The sequence below is a fragment of the Eremomyces bilateralis genome, assembly GCF_010015585.1.
Source record: "Eremomyces bilateralis CBS 781.70 unplaced genomic scaffold P152scaffold_17, whole genome shotgun sequence".
In the NCBI taxonomy this organism is placed as follows: domain Eukaryota; kingdom Fungi; phylum Ascomycota; class Dothideomycetes; order Eremomycetales; family Eremomycetaceae; genus Eremomyces; species Eremomyces bilateralis.
In genome coordinates, this window is record NW_022985083.1 from 216136 (window position 1) to 238034 (window position 21899).

The following is a 21899-nucleotide window of genomic DNA, read 5'->3' on the forward strand; positions in this document are numbered from 1 at the left end:
ACCGCGCGTCGAGAGACGCGAAAGTTGCGCGCGATTTCAGTCTTTGGTTTCCCATCTTCAACAGCCTGAATAATCCCAGCTCTTTGAGAGACTGATAACTCCTTATTAGGCCTTCGATTACTACTAATTTCTGTGCCAAAAGACCTCATTTTGGTAAAGTTATTGATTGTCCAAGTAAGTGGTGGGTGTAGAGATATCAGCTGAGACTGGGGTCTGTGCGCAGACTCTTGGCTTAGTACTTTAGTAGTAGATGTGATATTGCTGTAGTAGCGTGCCACTTAATCTAATTTAATGAGAGCTCGCAAAACCAGGAGTTTTGATGAGATTTTAGGCTTTGAACGGTGACTTTTGCGGAGGAACTGTACCGGTAGTTAGGAGTGAAACCCGGGCGCAAGTGAGGTTCTTATGGGTGGGCAGACCAAACGCGGTATCACGACAATTTCAAAGACAAACTGAGCATGAACTTAGTTATTGAAACCGTTCGACAAAAGCGCTAAATTGTCCAACATCCAACATACATCCATATCACACACTCTATCTACAACTTCGCCTTGTTTTCCTTCTTCGCCGCCTCCCTCAACTCCCTCCTCAAGATCTTCCCTACTGTGCTACGCGGAATCGCCTCCATGTACACGACCCCTCCTCGCAGCTGCTTATGCGGCGACAACTTCGAAGCAATAAACTGCTTCACCTCCTCCTCGCTCAACTTCTTCCGATCCGCCACGACATACGCCCTCGGCGCCTCCGTTCCCTCAAACGGCACCCCAATAACCGCCGCGTCCTCAATAAACGGATGGCTCAACAGCAATCCCTCCAACTCCGCCGGCGCCACCTGCAGCCCCTTATATTTAATCAGTTCCTTCTTCCGGTCCGTCACGTACCATAGCCCGTTGCGCTGTTGCAAGATGTCGCCGGTGCGGAACCAGCCGTCGAGGAACGCTTCCTTGGTGGCCTCGGGGTTGTCGTGGTAGCCTTTGGTGATTGTGGGGCCGCGGATGATCGCTTCGCCAGGTTGGCCTTCGGGGACGTCTTGGTCGTCGTCGTCGACGAGGCGCAGCTGCATGTTGGGGTGGATGGTGCCCACGCTGCCGGTGGTGTCGGTGAGTCCACGGGGGAGGGAGGTGACGGAGCCGGTGGCCTCAGAAAGGCCCCAAGTGCCCTGTGTTGTGCATTGTAAGTAACTTTCACACCTCACGTTACTGATATAAATCAGAATAGGGGACAGGACTTACCCCGACGGACTTCGATCCATCCGCCAGCTTCTTCTGCGATCCGGTCTGCACAAAGTCATCCATCGGCGCCGCGCCACCCAACCCGCCCTCAAACGACGCGAACTGATCCGTCACGTCCGCCGACTTCGCGATGCGCGCATAAATCGCCGGCACGGAAAAGAACCCGGTGATCTGGTGCTGCTTGTTGTACTCGAGGAACTTCTTCCACTCGTACTTGCGCATCCAGTAGAGCGACGTGCCGCTGTAGACGGGGCTGATGAAGTAGCCGCTCACACCGGCGATGTGCGCCGCGGGGAGATGCGCGATGGTACGCTGCGGTGAGGGGATGATCTCGCCGGACATGACGCGGGGGAAGGCCCATTCGCGGGCGGCCTGGCTGGGGTTGTACGTTGAGGCGACGACGTTTTGGTGGGAGAGTCGGACACCTACGAACAGTTAGTCGCCGACGAGAGAGCGAGAAACAAACGCAAATCCTCACCTTTCGGCGCCCCCGTCGTCCCCGAACTATACAGCAAAATAATCAAACTCTCCTCCAACCTCACCGGATCCGTCACCCGCTCCCACATTAACCGCTCCTCCGTCCACCCTCCAAAACTCCCATCTACACTCCTCATCCCCCACTTCCCCGCATCCGACTCCAGCACCAGGACCCGATCCAACCCCAACCCACAGATCCCCGCCGCCTCCACCGCCACCTCCACCAAATCCGCACTCGTAATCAACAGCTTCGCATCCCCCTGCGTCACCTGGCGCGCCAGCTCCGCCGGTGTGAAGCTATGCGACGCCGCGCTGAAGACGCCACCGGCGGCGACGGTGCCATAGAAGGCGACGGGGAGGAGGATCTGGAGGCTGGAGAAGCCGACGACGACGTCGTGGTTGGGGCCGGCGGCGCCGATCCCGAAGCGGGTGCGGAAGGCGTGAGCAAATTGCTCGGTGAGGGAGATGGTGGTGGATTTGGTGAGGTAGTTTGACGGGTTGGCGGCGTCAATGTGGAGTTGGGTGTCGGGTTGGGAGAGGGCGTGTTGGGATTCTGGGGGGGTTAGGATTTGCTAGAGACGTGGATACGGGTGGTGGGGATACCGAAGAGAAAGGTCAACATGTCCATCTGCGGGAACGCGTAGTATCGCTCGCCATAGTAGATTTTCGGTGCCATCTTGACTATATATATCCTGATATTTGGAGTAGATCGACTAAGGAAACGCTGAATATCAACCAATTGACGACAGAAGACTGCTAGCACAAAGACACTCTAAGACAAGGCCCGCAAAGAGGATGAAAAGCAACCAGGACAGATACAGCAAGTTCTAGATCGCCTACAGAGTACTATGTAAGTACAGAGGCGACCCGACCACCTTAAGTTCTGGCTTCTGAAATTACCGAAATATACCGGAAACAGTTAACCGGAGCCGCTGCTCATATTGCTAGCATTTTAGCGCCATAACAAGCCTACGAGAAGTCGAGAACCTCGCTCGTTGATGGTGGGATTGGTCGCTTGGATGGTTAATTTGAGGGGTCTCTCCACGTCCTCGGCTCCATCTTGGACGCTTGAGAGCCGAAATCCGGGGAAATGTGCGGCGGAATCAGCGAAGGTGGCTTGGAAATTGGTGATGGGCCAATGGCATCGTCGGGAATGAAATGCGTACCGTGGTACTTGGGTACATGCGGATCCCGATTCTAGGAGTGGTGCAGTTATTTTCGTACATAGGTGCCCACACTCTGTCCTCGTTGCAGCAAGGCGCTCGTCTCAAATTGTGTGTGAGAAACCGAGAATCAAAGACCTTCAGTCCTCTCCACCAAGCCAAAGCCGGAAGAGTGGCATCTACCGTCCGTATGCAAACTTGCAAAAAACCCAGCAAAGTCGTGTTGAGAAACGCTGTGAGGGACCATTCCGCCGACCACGAAAGGCGTATCGCAAAAAGAGATACGCTGGCGTGTCTCCATCTATACCAGTAGTAGTCGATCTAGAGGAATCTTTCGACACACCAACAAGCCAGCTTCGCGTCCCTCCATTCCATAGTAGTCAAACAATGCTTGTAATCCGTAGTACAGAGAGTTGAGTATTGGACTCAATACTGCTCATTCCGTTTTTCTTCGATATCGTGGACGTTCTGCCTTTTTCGATATACCCTCCATGAAGGCCACCGATCGCTCTAAAATCCCTCTCGGATATCTACCGCAACCGCTCACTTCCATTTACCAAAGCTCGAGGCCTAACAGCCATCGCGATTATCGTAAAGGCCCAGTCGATGACATCGAGTGGTGATTCTATTCAGGGGTCCAACGCGAGCCAACAGCAACGGAGAGTGTTCTCAGCCCAACCCGCGTCGGTTCCGCCTCATAATCTGCTCAATCGGCTCTAGAATCCCCGTGTTCTCCGCCCCCAACGCCTTCCCCTTATCCCACCCCATCTTCCTCAACATCGCATGCCCCTTACTCTCCGTCCCGATTTCCGGCGCGTCCGCCCCGATGACCTCGCCGTGTCCGTAGGTCGTCGGCGCACCGGCGCGGACATTGGTGCTGTCCTTGCTCGGGCCGGCACGGTCGCGTTTGATGCTCTTGGGTCCAATGGGGCGGCCGAGGACGCGGTCCATTTGCCGCTCGCTGATGGAGAGGGAGTGCGCGGTCTTCTTGAGGATGGTGAAGCGCTTGTTGCCTCCGCCGATGGATTTGGAGACGAGTTGGAGGTGGTGCGCGTAAAGATGGACGTTACGGCGTTGGTCGGGGGTCATGGGCGAAAAGGCGTAGCTGCGAGTGTGAGAAGGCGTCGGGGGCTGGATGGCGTGTACATACCTCTCATCGCCGGAGCGGATGAAGCTGCGGATCTCGTCGCGGATCTCCGTAATGGTCTTGCGGATGATGACTTTGTCGGCTGCGGCTTTCGCTTTCTTGCTCTTGCTCCCAAGGAGCCCTTCCGCGCGAAGACGTTCCCGCTCCTGTTTCCTAGCTTTCTTCTTCATCCGATCGTTCGCCCAGGCCGATTGCATTTCTTCGACCATCTCGTCGTCGGCGAGGTCGATCATGCCCTGGTAGCCCGGGAAACCTTTGGACTTCTTCTTGTTCCCCAGGCTCGGGCGGTTGAAGTCCGTGATGTCGAAGTCATCGATGTCGTCGAAGTCATCGTAGACATCACCTGTCTTGGCACTGGTGAATTCGGCAGCTTGAAGTCGCCTCGCGATCTCTTCGTCATCGATAGTCTCCGAGTGCGCGGTATCTGACTCATCGTCCGACTCTTCCGGTTCATCTGGGTCGCTATCGACGATGACCTTGGCTTTCCCTTTGACGGAGGCAGTTCCATTTATGGAAGCAGTTCCATCGACATTAGGTCGGTGGGTGGAGCGAACATCACCGGAAAGATCGGGGACTCCTTGGGTCTTATTGACATCGCTATCGGAGTCAGGCATGTAGAAGACATCTTGGTTGCCGTTGTGGTTGTCGATGTCCCGAGAAGCGAAGTTCGATTGACCCATCATGTAGGCCAGGTCATCCGCGTCCATGTTTTCCACGTAGTCATCGACGACCGCCTTCCGATTCGCCTTTTCTTGTTCCATAGCTTCGAACTCGGCGAGCATGTCAGTATTCTGTAAGAGGTCTCGTGGGTTCACTCGCTTCCCTGTCTTCGGGTGGTAGAGGTCACTCTTCTTCTTGTTCCACCCGATGCCGGGCTTGCTCCGATGCTCCCATCGCTCCAGGTGATTCATGACATCCCACTCGTCGTTCAGCTTGTTCCTTTTGTGGGGTGCTAATTTTCTGAGCGCTTTCACCGAAGGAGTAGGGCTGGGTGGACAGCGACCCTCGAAGACGATCTCCTCACTGCCGGATGATGAGGCAGGAGAAGGAGACCTCGCTGGCTTCCCATGCTTACTTCTGGCGTGTTTCTCATCAGCAGCCATGGGTGGCGGGTGATGAATAAAGGGATAATTGCTTGATGATTTGATGGTTCTTCCACTCTAAAATGTAGTGCTTCGTTCAGAGTGTTTGCAAAGGGTGTGCTTTCTGAGGGCTGATGTGCTTTCTAAGAAATTCTGAGGAGGAGGAGTAGAATGGATTATTAGGAGGGATTTATAAATGCGAAACAACAGAAAAATAAAATCAGAGGCCCCGCCTTCCTAATTCGATCGCCGAGACAAACCACTCATGTGACAGGCTATTGGATTGGATAATTGGAAAACTTTGGTCGCTATACGGACGGAATTTCAGACCACCGAGCTTCAGTAATATGGGTTGCGCGGTTGATGTTGAGTTTGATATCTTTTGATATTTTGGAAGTTGAAGATGCCTGTCAAGCTGCAGTAGAAACGACGCTGATTGGACCACGCAGAGTATACAGACGTCCGTGCGTACGAGGCGTTAAGGCGAATAGGCGATTAGGCATTGAGGCGACAAGGAGGTTACTTTACAGGGAACGCAGCGGAGTTCCAATTCAGCTCAGCTTGAGTGAGTGGGTCGTCGATGTGGCTTCATAATTCCATCAGTTCATGCTCTCACACCGCTCTGCTGCGCTGGGAAATCTGACAAGAGACTGGGCAAACGGGAGAGCAAAAGACTAAGCAGGCTGCACGATTCGAACAAGAGAGGAACCATCTGCATAAGAAGCCGTAGTCTTCAGATCTGATATCAACAGGGTGCTCAGGTCGTCTCTCGATCCACTTCCCTGAGATCCCCAGTCCAAAGGGGAGCCCCGCCATTCAGGGATCGTTTGTTGGACCACCCAGCTGCAGTTACGTACAGCGTCTCAGGCCTGGGCTTTCGCTGTATCAGGCGGACACCTTTGCCCCAACCTGTATACCGGTATGCACCTCCGAACAAAGCCTACTCCGTCACTGCTAATTCCTTCAGCGGTTTGATGCACGATACCTACCTGTTCTTTAACGATTCCAGTCCCCTACTTCCAATCCCATCCCTCCCACCGCTGACTCACCCGCAACCACCATCCCACTATAACGATCTGAACTCCGATCTCCCTCCATACCCCCCCCTTCAGCCATACTGGACGCCCTCCTCCAAACCCTCTCCGCCAGGCTCCTCGACCTGCGCCGCAACCCTCCCCCCCTCTCCTTCCCTACCATGAGCAATGTCGACATCGGCCGCTACAGCAAGCGCGTCCTCCAATACTTCTGGGACCCGCCCCCCCGCAACGATGACCCGTCCGAGGCCCCCATCTGGGTGCTGGGCCGCCAATACGAGGCGATCGACCCCATCGACCGGAGCAGCATAGCGCGGGAGGAGGCCGAGACCCGTCGGCAGCAAGAAGATGGACAGCGGCAACAACAGAATGAACAACAGAATGAACCACAGGATGAACCACAAACACAGAAGAACCAACAACGCATCCAAATCAACACCGGCCCACAATCCCCCTCCCCCTCCGCCTCCTCCAACCCCTCCCCCATCGACCTCTTCACCTCCCACCACAGCAAACCCCCCTCCATGGCCGCCAGCTCCACCAGCATGCTCGAACATCCTAGCGCCACCAGCAGTCTCGAAGACCTCGGCCGATCGCACGCCTCCTCCACCGACCCCCCCCCCTCCGCCAGCAACGGCAACGGCCCCGGCAGCACGAACGAGGACGCGGACGCGGACGGCGGGTGGCCGGCAGCGTTCCTGGACGACTTCGAGTCGCGTGTGTGGATGACGTATCGGTCGGGATTTCCGTGCATCGAGCGGACGGCGGGGGCGGGGGCGGGGGCAGGGCTGAGTTTGGGGGTGAGGTTGAGGCAGCTGGGGGGGCAGGGGGGATTTACGAGCGATAGTGGGTGGGGGTGCATGATTCGGTCGGGCCAGAGCTTGTTTGCGAACGCATTGGTGATGTTGCGGTTTGGGCGAGGTGAGTGCAGTTCGCTCCCATAAATCAAACCATCTCTTGCAGGGGTTGGACGGTAAGGACGCTGACGTTTTCACGCAGATTGGCGACGTGGTGAACGAGAAGCAGAGGAAAAAGAGCTCCTCGCGCTCTTCGCCGACGATCCGAACGCCCCTTTCTCCATTCACCGCTTCGTCGACCACGGCGCTTCCGCCTGCGGCAAACACCCCGGCGAATGGTTTGGCCCCTCCGCCACCGCGCGCTGCATCCAGTAAGTCCCCCATCCTCTCATCCTCAAATCCCAACTGAGTATTATAGGGCGCTCGCCAACCAGCACGAGTCTCTCGGACTCAAGGTCTACATCACGGGCGACGGGCCGGAGGTGTACGAGGACGACTTTATGAAGATCGCGCGGACAGCGGACGGGGGGTTCGCACCGACGTTGATCTTGATCTGTACGCGGCTGGGGATCGATCGCGTGACGCCGGTGTATTGGGAGGCGCTGAAGTCAGCGCTGCAGATGCGGCAGTCGATCGGGATTGCTGGGTATGTTTCTCCATCTATTTTCTATCTGTCCATCCACCCATGCCACCCCTCTCCTAACCTCTTTCTATTCGACTTCTATGGTTGATACTAACTGTTTCGATCCAGCGGCCGCCCCTCCTCCTCCCACTACTTCCTTGGCCTCCAATCCACCTCCCTCTTCTACCTCGACCCGCACACCACGCGTCCCTTCCTCCCCCTCCCCACCCCCCCCACCGCCTACACCCCCGCGGAGGTCTCCTCGTGCCACACGCGGCGCCTGCGACGCATCCAGATCGCCGAGATGGATCCGAGTATGCTGATTGGGTTTTTGATCCGGGATGAGGAGGATTGGAGGGCGTGGAAGGAGAGCGTGGGGGAGGAGCCTGGGAGGAGAGTTATGCGGGTGGAGAGGGGGGTGGGGGAACGGGAGGGGGCAATGGGGGAAGTGGAGGTGTTGAGTGATGAGGAGGGGGAGGAGGAAGGGGTGGTAGTTTAGGTGGATTGATAATCGATATGGTATTATGATAACATTGGTGGAGGTGTTGGAGTCCGGGTGTTGGAGCATGGATTCCGGTGCGGTGAAGCGGATGGATGGGTATCTTTAATCTTACCTATCTGGATATCAGCACAGCATAACATCACGCAGTTCCTCGCTTGGGATGATGGGAATGGAATCCCGACCTATAGGAAACAGAAATGCCGTGCAATTTTTATCCGGAATTCGTAACGTTGGTGAGAGGGTGCTGGGACGCTGGGTGCGGAATCGGTTCCGTGGGGTGTTGGCAGCGCATGCATGCCGCCAATCGACCCAGGAACGCGATTCGCGAGATGCACGCCTTCACGACGCGTCTTACAGAGCCTCTATATCCCCTCAAAAGTCAAATGAGTTTGGTAGATACCAGCTCATGAAACCCATCTGACGAGCAAAGGTCAAGATTCAAATTTGAACATCCGAATGAGGAAATCAAAGATACAAAAATCACGAAATCAGAAACATTATTGGATCAAGATTGAATGAATGTAATGTTCTGCATGCTCGATTTCATTTCTTCGGAAGAAATACTGTACATCCCTTGACCCCCATCCATCCCCTGATGATGACTTTCCCTCGGACCATGTGACTTTCACGATCCGACGGCTGATTGATGACTGGATTCGACGCAGACCATCCCATGAGAGGCATTAATGGAAAAAGAAAAGAATAGACCCGTGTAACACCGTTTCCCGAAACCGTGGCAGTTCATCATGAACCACGAAAATTTCCGATTCCAAACCCATAAGCGGAATCGCCATCTCATCACTCCATCGCGCGCAAAGAAAGAACCAAACCCCGAAGAGACCGTCGTGTGATGACGGCTTATTTGGAAGCGGAGGAGTACTTGGTGACAGCCTTGGTGCCCTCGGACACAGCGTGCTTGGCCAACTCGCCCGGCAGGATCAGACGGACGGAGGTTTGGATCTCGCGGGAGGAGATGGTGGACTTCTTGTTGTAGGCGGCGAGCTTGGATGCCTCGGTAGCGACGCGCTCAAAGATGTCTATGAATGGAGTCAGAATTTAAGATCTGATTTGATGAATCGGAAACCCAAAAGTCAAATGACTTGGATGGATTGGATGATGACTTACCATTGACGAAGGAGTTCAGGATGGACATGGCACGGTTTGAGATACCAGTGTCGGGGTGAACCTGCTTCAAGACTAGAGAAAACGCGTCAGAATTTCCAAGATCGGAATGTGTTGATGAAACCCGACGGAATCCAAGTCTCCCGGACCAGGCGACTCGAATTCACGACGCGATTTTCCGAAAGCATACCTTTGTAGATGTAGGAGCTATAGGTCTCCTTTCGGGTCTTGGTGCGCTTCTTCTTCTCACCGGCGGGCGCGGCGGTCTTCTTGCCGGCCTCCTTCTTCTCCGCGGGCGCCTTGCCAGCCGGGGCCTTGCCGCCGGTGGAGGGAGTCTTTTGAGCTGCCTTGGGTGCCATTTCGACGATTTGATGCCTTTCGGAAAAGTTGGAAAGTTGGAAGTGATGAGTTGGATTGATGAGGATGGGTGAGTGTGTTTGTCAAAGATGCAGCGTGGTTGGGAATGTAGATGATGGATGAAGGAAGGAAAGAAAGAAAGAGGGTGAGAGATGGGGGGCGTTGAGAGGTTTTTGTAGTGGGAGGGAGGGATGGGGAGGGGAGGAGTTGATGAGTTGATGAGTTGCTGTCTGATGAGTTGCTGGGTGGTGTGTGATGTGATGGGGGGCGGCGCGTTGGCTGGGCTGGGCTTACAGTTACATACAATTCTACAGCTGCAAGGGGGGGTTGCTGGGAGTGGGTGATGGACGACGCGTTCTGTGTATTGCGGAAGGCAGGAAACCATCAATCAAGGGGATCTAACAGAGGAGCTTGACCGCTTCGGGAATGTTCTTTCCAACGCAGCCAATCAGATCGCGTCGTGTTATGATGGAATCTAGAAGCTGCAAAAGGCAACAGTTAAGCTATCCTTCCCAAAGCGGTTTAGTGCCATCACTCATCCCAGATTCACGCTTTCTGGCTGATGCATCACCACCCCTCCCAAGGCATTCAGGCACCACTCAGGCATCCATCGCGTGTCGCGCATCAACACTCTCCTCCCTCATGGTGATGCTCCCTCCATCGCGCATTCTCGTGGCTGCCCATAAAAGCCCACGCGCCCCGCCATCCCTCACCACCCTTTTCTTTCTCCTCCTCTCTTCATCTTTCTATCCATCCAACATCACTGCCAACTTGATCTATCGCACTCCATCGCATCTTTCAACCGAAACTCATATTCCATCCCGAATTCCAATTCCCCCACTTTCAAAATGACTGGAGGTAAATCAGGTGGCAAGGCCAGTGGCTCCAAGAGCACGGCTCAATCGTGAGTTTCCCCTTGAACGCGTTCATCGTACACACCTTCTGGACTTAGAGAGATTTCCATATCAATTATGAGATCTGAGCTTGAAGAAGTTGGATCTTGAATTGAAGTTTGAAGTCTATCCTATCTCACATCTACTTTTTCATTCAAATGAACCAAAACTGACCCCAAAACTAGCCGTTCATCTAAGGCTGGTCTCGCATTCCCCGTCGGTCGTGTCCACCGTCTGTTGAGGAAGGGAAACTACGCTCAGCGTGTTGGTGCCGGTAAGCCGCAACCGCTCTCATCCGACACAACCACATCATTCTAACCCCATCTTCTAGGTGCTCCCGTCTACCTCGCTGCGGTCCTAGAGTACCTGGCTGCCGAAATCCTCGAGTTGGCCGGTAACGCCGCCCGCGACAACAAGAAGACCCGTATCATCCCCCGCCATCTGCAGCTCGCCATCCGTAACGATGAGGAGTTGAACAAGCTGTTGGGCCACGTCACCATCGCGCAGGGTGGTGTGCTTCCCAACATCCACCAAAGTACGTTTTCCTTTTCGGTCAGGATGGGTCACATTTCGCTAACCGTTTTTTCAGACCTTTTGCCCAAGAAGACGGCCAAGGGTGGCAAGGGCGCCAGCCTGGAGATGTAAGGTGGTGGTGGTCATGGTGGGAATGGCTTCTTTCGTTTGACACTTGGCGCGACACAATGGGGGCTGCTGCTTTTTTGATCTCCAATGATAATGGGGGTCATCGGGACACGGGGTCTGGGAATTCATGGCTTTTTTCTCTGAATCATTCGATCATCAACGAAAGCCGGTGTATATTATATCCATGGCTATGGATAGGAATTCATGAACGGAGCTGATGGGTCCGAAGTGGACTTATTTCAATCTTTATTTTCCACATTCTGCTTAGTGATTTGTGAATGCATTTTGAGTCTGATATTCGGTTTTTGATATCTATATTTGACGCGTATGGAACTCGGGATGAACGCGTCTTGACTCGTTTGGAAAATGGAGATACATATGGCAGTTTCACATTTATAGGTACACTAGAAATCAGCGATATCTAATCATAAAATGTTCTTTTTTAATTTCCCCTTATGGAAATCCTTGGATTTGGAATATATCTACACCTCGACGCAAATCTCCCATGTTGATCGACGGATAATGGATACGATGCTCTAGAATCCTCCGTAGAATCACTCATACATCCGGACCACCGTCCAACGTCCATATCTAACTGAACCCAACGACTCAATTCCCCTTCTTCCCCTCCACCCCAACCCCTCCCTCACAAATCCATCTTCGGCGGTGCTACACATTTACGTCAGCTCACCCACCCCCACAAACCAAAGTCAGAACCGGGAAACTCACGATCCAAAATCGGCGCCTCCAAATTCCTCTCCCACTTCGACCCTACAACAAATCAGCCATATCCCCTTCTCAACCCTCCGAACTGGAAAAACTCACCTCCCGGCGCCGTCGGCGCCCGATACGGTTCCGGATGCTTGTATTCATCGAGGATGCGCTCGGCTTCTTCGATGAGGACCTGCGCACCACAAAGGTTAGTCAGTTACCCGGGTTATTTGGTAGGGGTCAGATAGGTTGAAGGGGGGGATAGAGGCGTACCCGCTGCGTCCGTCGGTCATTCACGGCGAGGTTTGCGTCGAAGACGGTACGGATGTACATGGCTTGGCCGCGCCAGGCGGCGCGGTCGTTACACCAGTCGAGGGAGAGTTTGAGGGCGCGGCGGTAGAGGGAGCTGGATGATTAGTTCTCGTCAGCCTCGTTCTTCTCCGGGGAGATGTCTCTCTATCCATCATCTATCCAGCTCGTGCGATGGTGGAGGATGTGCGGCTCACCAGACTTTCGCTCTATGGGAGAGGGTCATGTCGGGGACTCTGCGGCGTGTCAGCGATGGTCATTATCGCGAGGGTGAGCTGGGGAGAGGTACTCGTAGGCGGGGGTCATTCGCTCGGGGGACACGACGGTGGCCGAATAGGTTCGTGAGGCCATGATGCTGCGGTATGTCGTCCGCTTCAGGGCGCACACGCGCCTACTGCCGGCGATGAGGGGGGTCATGGTGTCGGATATGGTGATCCAAACTCGTTGGTCGAGAAGGATCTGGTTTGAGGGGTGGTGATGGGGGGGTTGGCGGGTTGACGGTGCAATTGATGACGATTCAAGCACTGGTATCAATTGTCAAGTGGGAGGTCGAATGGAAGTTCATCTAGGTACAGCACTCAGCAGCAGCTCTGTGGCGCAGTCTTTCTGTGGCTCATTTCTTGGCACGGACACACGGCAAAGTCGGCGGAACAGGGATGAGTTCCTTGCAGTTCCTTGCTGATGTCCTGCCTTCTGTGACGAAACAAGAATCGACATGATTCAACTTTCTCCCATCCAACTATCTTTTTCCACCTTCCCTTAGATTCGCTCGCCCACTGTTCCCCCATCCTTCATCTCCCTTCTCCTCCCCCCCCTCCCTCCTCTGCTGAGCGCCATTGTGTGCTCGGGTGCCCACCCTCGTTTCCCCATCGTAGTCCATCCATCGAGCGATAGCGACCATGCTCGCTCGACAATGCCTCCGCAGTAGGCCGGCTACGGCGTCATTGCGGCGATGCTGTGAATATTCGACCACGAGCTCGCTGCCGAGGAGCTCTTTCACGGTATTGAGGAGCGCGTCGTCGCTGTCGTCGCTGTCGTCGACGTCGAGAAGTCCATTGAGCGCGCCAACGTTTCGGTAGGTTTGCGTCCTTGGAAGAGCTCGTATTTTGAATTCGTCGCGCTGACGGCGGTTAGTTCATCGCGGAAAGATGGGGTTTCCTTCCCTTCATACGTCCAGATGAGGGGATACGGTCAGCTTGTTCGTTCGACGCTGGGATGCGATAGATGCTAATGGTTCGAAGCCGAGAAGGTTGTTAAGGTTCCGGAGATGGCGGAGTCGATCACGGAGGGAACCTTGAAGCAATTCTCGAAACGTGCGTTGGAAGACAGTGCTAAGGACTAGATGGATGCAGGCTAATATCATTCTAGAGATTGGCGACTATGTCGAGTTGGATGAGGAGATCGCGACGATCGAGACCGACAAGGTATGCTCCAGAGACGTGTCCTACGGCATAACTCTAATGCGTCTAGATCGACGTCTCCGTCAACGCTCCCGAAGCCGGTACCATCAAGAAATTCCTCGTCAACGAAGAAGACACCGTCACCGTCGGCCAAGACCTCCTCTTGCTGGACGCCGGCGGCGAGAAACCCCAGGAGGACCCGAAGAAAGAAGAAGCCCCCGCCGCACCCAAAGCACCCGAGGAACCGCCAAAACCCAAGGAAGAGCCCACGCCCGCGCCACCCAAGGAAGAGCCCACGCCCGCGCCACCGAAAGAGGAGACCAAGCAACCCTCCCCTCCTCCCCCTCCCCCACAACAAGCGAAGCCCACCCCCCCTCCGCAACCCAAACCGAAGCAAGAACCTAAGAAACCTGAACCCTCCAAAGCCGCTCCCGGCTTCGGCAACCGCGAAGAGCGCCGCGTCAAAATGAACCGCATGCGCCTCCGCATCGCCGAGCGCCTTAAGCAATCGCAGAACACCGCCGCCTCGCTCACCACGTTCAACGAAGTCGACATGTCCTCGCTCATGGAGCTCCGCAAGCTCTACAAGGACGACGTCCTCAAGCGCACCGGCGTCAAGCTCGGTTTCATGTCCGCCTTCACCCGCGCCTGCATCCTCGCCATGAAGGACCTCCCCGCCGTCAACGCCTCCATCGAGGGGCCCAGCGGCGGCGACACCATCGTCTACCGCGACTACGTCGACGTCAGCGTCGCCGTCGCCACCGAGAAGGGGCTGGTGACGCCCGTCGTGCGGAACGTGGAGGAGATGGACCTCGTGGGCATCGAGAAGGCCATCGCGGACCTGGGGCGCAAGGCGCGCGACAACAAGCTGACCATCGAGGATATGGCGGGCGGCACGTTCACGATCAGCAACGGCGGGGTGTTCGGGTCGTTGATGGGGACGCCGATTATTAATCTGCCGCAGACGGCGGTGTTGGGGTTGCATGCGATCAAGGAGAAGCCGGTGGCGATCAATGGGAAGGTGGAGATCCGACCGGTTCGTTGTTTTTCGTCTATCAAGGAGGCCCATGACTAACGTGCGCAGATGATGTACCTCGCCCTCACTTACGACCACCGACTCCTCGACGGCCGAGAAGCCGTCACCTTCCTCGTCAAGGTACATCCACCCCTTTCCCATCCCCAATCACTCGCTAACACCCATCTAGGTCAAGGAATACATTGAGGACCCCCGACGGATGTTGATCGCATAATTGTACTCCTCGCATCTGGTTTCCCGTCTTGTATATTGATTATTGACCCGTGCGAGCTTGGGGATCTGCCGCGACCGCTCGCATATGGGCCATGTGGATTAAGCTTGGATGTATCATAGAGTTCATTATTGAAAAGTTGAATGCTCCCGCTCCGGTTCTCTTGTTCGGACGTGTCGCATCCATCACGCTGCCCGACCTAGCTAAGGATGGATCTCTGTGTCCATACGTCGTTTTCGCCTCACCGTCGCCCTGTTCCGTCTGATGTCTGTAACCATTTGCCGGATCGGCAATCCCTCGTGGCCCCTACACTTTGCTTCCGGGCCACACCATGATTGACTCTCGAAGTCCCCTCTGCAACGTCCGCTGACGCCATCTGCATGATTGCCTGTGATCCCTGTTCCCTGGTATCCCATCGCCATAGATGCATAGACACGTTCTCGACCAGTGTGGTGTATCAGACTTGCGTCGGGGACGTTGTCGGGTTGTGTTTCGATTCCGTACATAACCGTGGGATCTGTTTGGGTTTCTTACTGATTATTGTGGCTTTTGGATCTAACTCGGTGCGTAGGATGAGTCTTGGGTGGGTAGGCCCCTTTTCCGTGAGCGTGGTATACATTTGTTAGGTTGATGCGCATCCTGAGATGGTATCGTGGAAATCGCTCGAGTGCCGTTTATAGCCCCACGACAATATTTTTCTTTGTTTTTTACTCTTTATGATAACTATATTCCTTATGTTGTATATATACATAAGTTTCCAGTTAAATTTCCATGTATGGTGGGTGTTATGGTGGATTTTGACAAAAAGTCTTATTTAATTCTCAATCTCAACACTCGCAATATAATTCTCAACATCATTTCTGTTCTAAAACAACATATCACCAAAAACGTCACAGAACATGCAATTAGCATACGAAAATGAAGTCGAAACGTACCAGAGAGGTTCTTAAAGGGAACGAGATCATATTTATTTGAATTTCATAGACATAAATCGTGGTGGGTATCTATAGAAGTCCTGTCTTTAAACTCCATGCTGCTCTCTGAATACGTGACGGTTCACCACTCGGCCATCCACGCCGGTCATATCCCCTATAATAAACCGAGTACGAGTAGCGTCTCGAGAAAAGAGGCAATAAACATCATGCCTCATTTCATCATAAAGCACGCAAAGAATATAGAATATCTGGAGAAAGTCAGGAGCTGGTCACGACCCGGATAGCGCAGGACCATACGTGAAGAGAGAATCAGCGACAACCTTCTCGTAGCATGGTCAAGAGGAGCCATAGAGTGTAAAAGAAGCCATGGACTCCCTCGGTCATCAAGTGGCCTCGCTCCACGCCTCCCGGTCGTCATCATACCCGACCGTCCCGAACTCGATGCCCATCATCCGGAGCATCATCCCCATCGTAAACGACTGCCAACAATTAGCCTAACCCACCAAGCTCATTCTATCAGTAACTCACCTCATCATCCGGCCCGTCCAACAACCCATCCTCCCCCCGATCCTCTCTCTCATCCTCACCCCCCTCTTCCCCATCATTGTCATCCCCCCCTCCCTCCTCCCCCCCCCTCTCATCATCCCCCCTCTCATCCATCCACCCCCCACTACTAAACTCCTCCACCCTCCTCCTCCTCTCCCGCTCCCGTTCTCTCCACGCCCCCACCCCCCCCATCCCATTCACCTTCTCCCTCGCCGTCGCCCACATCTCCTCCGCCGCCGTCCTCGTCGCCGCGCGCCACTTGCCGACTAGCGCCTCTAGCTCAGCGTCTTTGTTCTGCGTCGTGACGGCCAGCGCGGTCGTGAGAATGTCGATGTCGCTGGTTGTGGTGGTTTGTTGGCGGCGGAGGGCGGTGAGGTGAGTGGTGAGGGTGGCGATGGTGGATTTATCGGCGGAGGTGAGGGAGGGGAGGGTGTTGGTGGTTGGGTTGTTGGTGGGAGTTTCAGTGGGGGACTCGGTGGTGGTGGTGGTGGTGGTGGTGGTGGTGGTGGTGGGTGATGGAGGCAGTTTGGTTGGTGATGGAACCGTAGCTACAGTAGCCTTGACATTGCGGAGTGGAGAAGGCGCCGGAGTAAAGGTATTCAGGGAATCGGTCTTCGTCTTCAATGGGGACCTGAATGGCTTCCTCAGGGTGCTCTGCGCTGCGTCGACGCGTCGGCGTTTGGTGGGTGGATCGGACATCTCGATGGTAAGTTCAGACGGGATACATGTGGGGGTTAGATATTGCAACAATAGAGATTCTCGAATTGTCGGTTACCACAGAAAAGCAAAGCGGATGTGAAATGCTGATCTTATGGAATAGATGTGACTTGTGACTTGTGGTTCGGATGCATCGAAAGAGGAAATCGATCCGCCAACTGCAAGGGGATCAACTCAGCAAAAAGCAATTGACGTCAGTGCGGTCGGGGGGCTTCAAATTCAATACCTATATCACCAACGTCTATCATCCATAACACTACTCTGTTTATATGAACAAAAACTCCAATTGGCCCTATATACCCTCCTATTAACTCATATTAAAGTTCATTAAATCTCCCCATCATGGTTCTCCGCTGGTACGTCCCCTCATCCATTACCAATCCAGTAGCCCCTAACACCCATCAGGTACCAAGCGAAGCTGGCCGCTCGGCCGATATTGACTCAGAGTATTACTACCGCCGTACGTAAAGTATCCTAAGATCCCAATTAGAGACTTCCGCTCACCCTCGCCCCCTAGGTCCTCTTCGCAGCCGGCGACACCCTCGCCCAACAAGCCGTCGAAAAGCGCGGCCTCAACAAACACGACTTCTCACGCACCGGTCGAATGGCCGGCTACGGCGGCGGTATTTATTCATTTATCCCCAATCCCCACGCGAGAACCATCCTCTTCTAACACCTCGCAACAGCTGTCTTCGGCCCCGCCGCCACCTTCTGGTACCGCCTTCTCTCCCGCGTCAACCTCCAACGCCCCGCCCTCGTCCCCCCCCAACCCACCGGCACCCGCCCGCCGACCGACCCCATCTCCATCCCCCTCCCGCCGCCCGCCCCGGCGCGCCATTTCCCGACGATCCTTGCGCGCGTGGCGCTCGACCAGGCGGTGTTCGCGCCGACGAACATGGCGGTGTTCCTGAGCAGCATGGCGTACTTGGAGGGGGGCAGCGCGCGGGAGAAGCTGCGGAAGACGTGGTGGACGGGGATGAAGAAGAATTTTTTGGTGTGGCCTGGGGTGCAGGTGGTGAATTTTGGGTGGGTGCCGTTGGAGCATCGGGTGTTGGTGGTGAATGTGGTGGCGTTGGGTGAGTTTTGGGTCTTGCTTTTTTTCGGTCTTTTGGGCGGGGGCTAACGAGGTGTAGGTTGGAACTGCTATTTGAGCTATATCAACAGCCAGTGAACCTTGGATCGTTGTTTGGTGGACGCGAATACACAATGGGAGGGTGATGTCCGCTGGACGGGCCATTGGAATGGCGTACTATTGAATAAGTCGGTTTAAATAGACCAGGAGCAACATACATCAAGACAGCAAGGAAGAGAAGATCAAGAGCGACGATCAAAAGGAGTTCAATTTAAATGGAAAGCGGCAACAGCTTCAGTGGACGAACGTCACCAGGGTATCTAACAGGTACAACAACAGGAGAGAGCCCCAGATGACTGATGGAGCAATCACAAGGAACGAAAAACAAAATATAGAGGTCATAGATCGCTTTTTCTCAAAGGACCGTGGTATCATGAAAAGCCCAATCCGTCCCCGAACACAAGAAATCGCACTGCTGCCGCTACTGTACAGTCTAGAACTGTTCGTGTCATATCGTCCCATCTAACCACCCCCTAGGCTCTTTTACTATAGGCTAAAACATCGTCCAAAGCGGTGTTCCTTCAAAAACGCAGTAAATCAACATGCTATGCTTCCTTAATCAATCTGGAACCGGCTCCCGCCTGGGTGGTTCGACAACGGCACGTCTGACGGCCTGTACCCCGGCGCCGCCTTCCCCGGCTCACCATACGACGCGTAGCCCTCATACCGATCGTCCTGCCACTCCTGGGCGGGCTCGTTGCTGTCTCCCCGCTTCTTGCGGCCGGAGACGATGTGCGGCTTGAGGCCGGTGTTGAAGTTGCGGGTGCACCAGATGGCGATGGTGATGGTGACGATGAGGAGGATGATGGTGATGACGGCGAATGAGGTGAGGGTGCGGCGGGCAGGGCGGTAGTCTTCCATGCGGCGGGGGTCGGTGGAGTACATGCGGATGAGCTTGAAGAGGAAGTAGGCGAGGAAGACGTGCCAGAGGGCCTAGGGGGGTTAGTTTCAGGGGTGGGGATGGGTGGAGGGGGGACCTACGATGATGATGATCATGCCGACGATGTTTTCGCGCTTGACCCAGTATGCGGCCATGCAGAGGATGATGATGGTGATGGGGATGGCGATGATGGTGAGGATGAACTCCACGTCGGTGGTGTTATTGACGACGACAATGAACTGGATGGTAAAGCCGAGGAAGAAGAAGAAATCGAACTTTAGCAGCGCGATGTAGATCTATTGGACAATGGTTAGTGGCTAGATGTTTGGAGGGTGTAGAAGACCAACCTGGAAAATCAAATAGTTCCTCTTCAACCGTAGATCCGCACTGATTTGCTTATAGATGGTCCAGGCGAACTCCCCATATAACTTCCACGCCACGAAGCTCATCAGTGCGGTCCCCAGCGCAATCACGACCGGGACCGCGATCAAGATGTTCTTGACCTGATTCCAGTACGTCATATCGATCTGATCCCTTCCCGACAACACCTCCACCGCGTCGCGGATCTGGTCCAGCTGAATGGACGTATACACCATAATCCCCAGGTTATAGAGGCAGATCCCGATGATTTGAATCGTGTTCTTCAACCGCAACGCATCGTACACCAACCACAGCTGGTACACGAGCCCGAATATCAGCAACGAGAGGTACGTGGGGATCGACCGCGTCTCCGTCTGCTTGTCACTGTTGGCGTTTTCATGCAGATTCCTCAAATCCAATTGGAATCGCGCAAATACATATGATTCTAGCCCGAGCGCGATGATCGCCTGGAAGATGGTCGTCAGCATGAACGTCCACGTCCATGCCGAGGTCGGGATGTAAAACTTCATCTTGCGTCGATTTTTGGGGCCGGTGTAGGCCGTCGTTAGGCCTTCGCGGTCGTGGAAGCCGCCTGGCGGTTGGGGATCCTGGGGGTTGTAGGAGAGCGGTTGCGGAGAGAGAGCGGGAGCGAAGTTCGCGGAGGTCCGAGAATATGGTCCGCTGGGGGCTGGATGGATGTATGGTTGGTATGAGGTGTCAATGGGTTGCGAGGGCGCTTCCGCGAGAAGGGCCGCCCGGGATTCGGGGCTCGTTTTGGGATGAATATTGGCGGTGTTGCGGCTTCCGGTACTGGGAAGCGTGAATTCTGGAAGGTTCAGAGAGGATCGCAGTCAATGATGATACACTGGGAGGCTTGACTGTGTCGGTGGCCAAGCCTCTATGGGTGAAGTCGTTGATAGGGGTATCGTGGCGTTCTTTGTTAAGGAATACTGTCGTGTGACGTTAAATTCGGCGTCGAAATGATGGCACGGTTGAGTGGATGCCCGGTGCAAGTGAATGTAAGCCGGAACCGTTCGAGTCGACTTCCGCGGACGAAAGGATTCGACCTTCTTGATTAAATGAAGAAGATGAGAGATGTAACGATAGGAGATTGGGGTGATGTTGGCCGTGTCAGTGTGTAACAGGTCAAGCCAATCCAACAGAAGGCTGAGAATGCGGCGGTGTAGGAATATCCGCCTGCCGTTAGATCGGATCCGATGGGATAGGTAAGCTGGTGAAGAATCCGATGCTCTGCCCACGGCGGAATTGTCGAGGCAAAGAAAGCCTTTGGTTGTCCAATATTACAACCACGAGGCCAACTACCGTCCCTTACGAAGTTGAGAATGTCAGCGAAAAGGCAGAGAGTCGGAAACGGCGGAAGACGGCGCGAAAGTCTCGGCAGATGAGGCTTGACAGCGATGGTGAAACCTGTTGCAGGTGGGTGGCTCGATCCTTTGGTGGTTGTAACAGCAACACCAGAGCGAGAGTCGGGATGTTTCAGATTTAAGGTTCAACAGAAACGAGAGGAACAGTTCTACCAGAAGGAGGAACGGTAAGATAGCAGAAAAATGGATTCACGGTTGATGAGGAGGATTGAAGTTGGATGGAATGAATGTTAAGGCCTAACTAATAATCAGGGTCTTTCGCTCTCTGTCTGGTTCTGGATCTTGACGGCTGGTTCAGTGGAGGAGATCATAGATGTGGAGAGGCTGAGGCGGAACTAATAATAATACTCAGCCACGCCAGTAAATCGGATCGGATTCCCACTGGTTACATCGGATTACGGATAACTGAGCGCGAGAGTTCCCTTCGGAGCTAGAGTCGTTAGAGTTGGTTGTTTCAACTCTGCTGAGAACTGAGAAGCATGTGGTTGAGGCGCAGTCGAACAACGAACAGGGCCTCTCTCCTATTAAACACGCGACCTGGACTGCTCCCATCTCCGACGATGACGGAATGCGAATAATCTGATGAACTGAAGCAGCTTCCCCGTCACAGCAGTGCATGTCCACCCAGTAATTTCCGAAGTTTCATAAACATCGAGAGTTGGACGAAACAAGGAACCAACCCCCCGTTCCGCCGATGTCGACGCGTCGTCCCTCCCTCCGGATGCTCGTTTCTGGGACCGATCTCGAATCCAGGGTTCCCGAGATGAGGCTAAGGAGACGGATCCTTGGTATTGGGAGATGACTTCTACCGGTTCTTGGCGTCTTGCGGTTGAACAGTTCCGCTGTCTAGAGTCCTGACACGCAAAACCAACCAGGTCAGCACAAACTGATAGGGTTGTATCTATCCAGAAGCGCTGTACGATGGACTGCATATCTCACATAATACCATTGCGATTGGCAATTGTGTTGACAAGATGATGTTCGGCTCTTCCTGGCCGTCTTCTCGGCTCTGACCAAGGCGCTGAATCTAGACTCTAGGATCACCCGAACAGTCTCACTACGGTTCCATACATAGCAGAGGCGCGGAGCGGAGCGGAATACTACGTATGGAGATTACTATACTCCACTGACAGTCGACAACAACATTGAGGACCGCAACAAGTCCGATCCGTCCATTACCCTCCACCGTCTCGTCCATGGACAATAT

The 21899-nt window shown here is 54.3% G+C and overlaps 10 protein-coding genes across 10 annotated transcripts; 4 read left to right on the forward strand and 6 right to left on the reverse strand.

Annotated features, from left to right (window-relative positions):
• Nucleotides 1-290: 290 nt before the first annotated feature.
• P152DRAFT_439521 (4-coumarate-CoA ligase) lies at nt 291-2579 on the reverse strand. The gene is made up of 4 exons (XM_033677642.1): nt 2313-2579; nt 1711-2262; nt 1233-1657; nt 291-1159 (listed from the first exon to the last, which is right to left on the reverse strand). The coding sequence occupies exons 1-4, from the start codon at nt 2383-2385 to the stop codon at nt 539-541; spliced, it is 1671 nt and encodes a 556-aa protein (XP_033532228.1). The 5' UTR covers nt 2386-2579; the 3' UTR covers nt 291-538.
• A 784-nt stretch (nt 2580-3363) lies between these two features.
• Nucleotides 3364-5221, reverse strand: P152DRAFT_90115 (uncharacterized protein). The gene is made up of 2 exons (XM_033683333.1): nt 4023-5221; nt 3364-3977 (listed from the first exon to the last, which is right to left on the reverse strand). Exons 1-2 carry the CDS (start codon nt 5120-5122, stop codon nt 3542-3544), a joined length of 1536 nt encoding a protein of 511 aa, XP_033532229.1. The 5' UTR covers nt 5123-5221; the 3' UTR covers nt 3364-3541.
• A 1075-nt stretch (nt 5222-6296) lies between these two features.
• P152DRAFT_475431 (uncharacterized protein) lies at nt 6297-8053 on the forward strand (the record flags this gene model as incomplete). The annotated part of the gene is made up of 4 exons (XM_033681420.1): nt 6297-7056; nt 7135-7303; nt 7351-7578; nt 7684-8053. 4 exons carry the CDS (start codon nt 6297-6299, stop codon nt 8051-8053), a joined length of 1527 nt encoding a protein of 508 aa, XP_033532230.1.
• Nucleotides 8054-8695: 642 nt separating this feature from the next.
• Nucleotides 8696-9876, reverse strand: P152DRAFT_90196 (histone H2B.2). The gene is made up of 5 exons (XM_033683334.1): nt 9840-9876; nt 9457-9553; nt 9369-9417; nt 9182-9253; nt 8696-9093 (listed from the first exon to the last, which is right to left on the reverse strand). Exons 2-5 carry the CDS (start codon nt 9535-9537, stop codon nt 8915-8917), a joined length of 381 nt encoding a protein of 126 aa, XP_033532231.1. The 5' UTR covers nt 9538-9553; nt 9840-9876; the 3' UTR covers nt 8696-8914.
• A 425-nt stretch (nt 9877-10301) lies between these two features.
• P152DRAFT_460298 (histone 2A) lies at nt 10302-11208 on the forward strand. The gene is made up of 4 exons (XM_033679868.1): nt 10302-10439; nt 10614-10702; nt 10760-10963; nt 11018-11208. The coding sequence occupies exons 1-4, from the start codon at nt 10384-10386 to the stop codon at nt 11071-11073; spliced, it is 405 nt and encodes a 134-aa protein (XP_033532232.1). The 5' UTR covers nt 10302-10383; the 3' UTR covers nt 11074-11208.
• Nucleotides 11209-11492: 284 nt separating this feature from the next.
• P152DRAFT_460299 (uncharacterized protein) lies at nt 11493-12456 on the reverse strand. Its single transcript, XM_033679869.1, has 6 exons — nt 12380-12456; nt 12288-12326; nt 12055-12187; nt 11896-11974; nt 11800-11841; nt 11493-11739 (listed from the first exon to the last, which is right to left on the reverse strand). The coding sequence occupies exons 1-6, from the start codon at nt 12439-12441 to the stop codon at nt 11717-11719; spliced, it is 378 nt and encodes a 125-aa protein (XP_033532233.1). The 5' UTR covers nt 12442-12456; the 3' UTR covers nt 11493-11716.
• A 336-nt stretch (nt 12457-12792) lies between these two features.
• Nucleotides 12793-14825, forward strand: P152DRAFT_460301 (dihydrolipoamide succinyltransferase). The gene is made up of 7 exons (XM_033679870.1): nt 12793-13165; nt 13225-13280; nt 13332-13403; nt 13459-13514; nt 13561-14526; nt 14575-14646; nt 14696-14825. Exons 1-7 carry the CDS (start codon nt 12990-12992, stop codon nt 14738-14740), a joined length of 1443 nt encoding a protein of 480 aa, XP_033532234.1. The 5' UTR covers nt 12793-12989; the 3' UTR covers nt 14741-14825.
• Nucleotides 14826-15688: 863 nt separating this feature from the next.
• On the reverse strand, nt 15689-17025 carry P152DRAFT_515775 (uncharacterized protein). The gene is made up of 3 exons (XM_033682918.1): nt 16201-17025; nt 15970-16151; nt 15689-15920 (listed from the first exon to the last, which is right to left on the reverse strand). Exons 1-2 carry the CDS (start codon nt 16915-16917, stop codon nt 16056-16058), a joined length of 813 nt encoding a protein of 270 aa, XP_033532235.1. The 5' UTR covers nt 16918-17025; the 3' UTR covers nt 15689-15920; nt 15970-16055.
• Nucleotides 17026-17167: 142 nt separating this feature from the next.
• P152DRAFT_90383 (uncharacterized protein) lies at nt 17168-18233 on the forward strand. Its single transcript, XM_033683335.1, has 5 exons — nt 17168-17291; nt 17341-17395; nt 17453-17558; nt 17622-18011; nt 18069-18233. The coding sequence occupies exons 1-5, from the start codon at nt 17278-17280 to the stop codon at nt 18104-18106; spliced, it is 603 nt and encodes a 200-aa protein (XP_033532236.1). The 5' UTR covers nt 17168-17277; the 3' UTR covers nt 18107-18233.
• A 389-nt stretch (nt 18234-18622) lies between these two features.
• Nucleotides 18623-21890, reverse strand: P152DRAFT_475438 (uncharacterized protein; the record flags this gene model as incomplete). The annotated part of the gene is made up of 4 exons (XM_033681421.1): nt 18623-19000; nt 19049-19243; nt 19295-20133; nt 21872-21890. 4 exons carry the CDS (start codon nt 21888-21890, stop codon nt 18623-18625), a joined length of 1431 nt encoding a protein of 476 aa, XP_033532237.1.
• Nucleotides 21891-21899: the final 9 nt, after the last annotated feature.

Bases quoted from the DNA above. Each gene is read 5' to 3' on its own strand.
- P152DRAFT_460299 (XM_033679869.1), bottom strand. From the start codon at position 12,441: ATGGCCTCACGAACCTATTCGGCCACCGTCGTGTCCCCCGAGCGAATG. The intron at 12,327-12,379 runs GTACCTCTCCCC...GACACGCCGCAG, and splicing joins CGAATGACCCCCGCCTACGA to AGTCCCCGACATGACCCTCT. The intron at 12,188-12,287 runs GTGAGCCGCACA...CTAATCATCCAG, and splicing joins TCCCATAGAGCGAAAGTCTG to CTCCCTCTACCGCCGCGCCC.
- P152DRAFT_515775 (XM_033682918.1), bottom strand. From the start codon at position 16,917: ATGTCCGATCCACCCACCAAACGCCGACGCGTCGACGCAGCGCAGAGC. The intron at 16,152-16,200 runs GTGAGTTACTGA...AATTGTTGGCAG, and splicing joins TGGACGGGCCGGATGATGAG to TCGTTTACGATGGGGATGAT.
- P152DRAFT_90383 (XM_033683335.1), top strand. The intron at 17,559-17,621 runs GTATTTATTCAT...ACCTCGCAACAG, and splicing joins AATGGCCGGCTACGGCGGCG to CTGTCTTCGGCCCCGCCGCC. The intron at 18,012-18,068 runs GTGAGTTTTGGG...AACGAGGTGTAG, and splicing joins GGTGAATGTGGTGGCGTTGG to GTTGGAACTGCTATTTGAGC.
- P152DRAFT_460301 (XM_033679870.1), top strand. From the start codon at position 12,990: ATGCTCGCTCGACAATGCCTCCGCAGTAGGCCGGCTACGGCGTCATTG. The intron at 13,515-13,560 runs GTATGCTCCAGA...TAATGCGTCTAG, and splicing joins CGACGATCGAGACCGACAAG to ATCGACGTCTCCGTCAACGC. The intron at 14,647-14,695 runs GTACATCCACCC...ACACCCATCTAG, and splicing joins CCGTCACCTTCCTCGTCAAG to GTCAAGGAATACATTGAGGA.
- P152DRAFT_439521 (XM_033677642.1), bottom strand. From the start codon at position 2,385: ATGGCACCGAAAATCTACTATGGCGAGCGATACTACGCGTTCCCGCAG. The intron at 2,263-2,312 runs GTATCCCCACCA...TAACCCCCCCAG, and splicing joins CATGTTGACCTTTCTCTTCG to AATCCCAACACGCCCTCTCC. The intron at 1,658-1,710 runs GTGAGGATTTGC...AACTGTTCGTAG, and splicing joins GACGACGGGGGCGCCGAAAG to GTGTCCGACTCTCCCACCAA.
- P152DRAFT_460298 (XM_033679868.1), top strand. From the start codon at position 10,384: ATGACTGGAGGTAAATCAGGTGGCAAGGCCAGTGGCTCCAAGAGCACG. The intron at 10,440-10,613 runs GTGAGTTTCCCC...CCCCAAAACTAG, and splicing joins TCCAAGAGCACGGCTCAATC to CCGTTCATCTAAGGCTGGTC. The intron at 10,964-11,017 runs GTACGTTTTCCT...CCGTTTTTTCAG, and splicing joins GCTTCCCAACATCCACCAAA to ACCTTTTGCCCAAGAAGACG.
- P152DRAFT_90115 (XM_033683333.1), bottom strand. From the start codon at position 5,122: ATGGCTGCTGATGAGAAACACGCCAGAAGTAAGCATGGGAAGCCAGCG. The intron at 3,978-4,022 runs GTATGTACACGC...TCACACTCGCAG, and splicing joins ATCCGCTCCGGCGATGAGAG to CTACGCCTTTTCGCCCATGA.
- P152DRAFT_90196 (XM_033683334.1), bottom strand. From the start codon at position 9,537: ATGGCACCCAAGGCAGCTCAAAAGACTCCCTCCACCGGCGGCAAGGCC. The intron at 9,418-9,456 runs GCCGGCAAGAAG...GGTGAGAAGAAG, and splicing joins CGCCCGCGGAGAAGAAGGAG to AAGCGCACCAAGACCCGAAA. The intron at 9,094-9,181 runs GTAAGTCATCAT...CTCCATTCATAG, and splicing joins CCTGAACTCCTTCGTCAATG to ACATCTTTGAGCGCGTCGCT.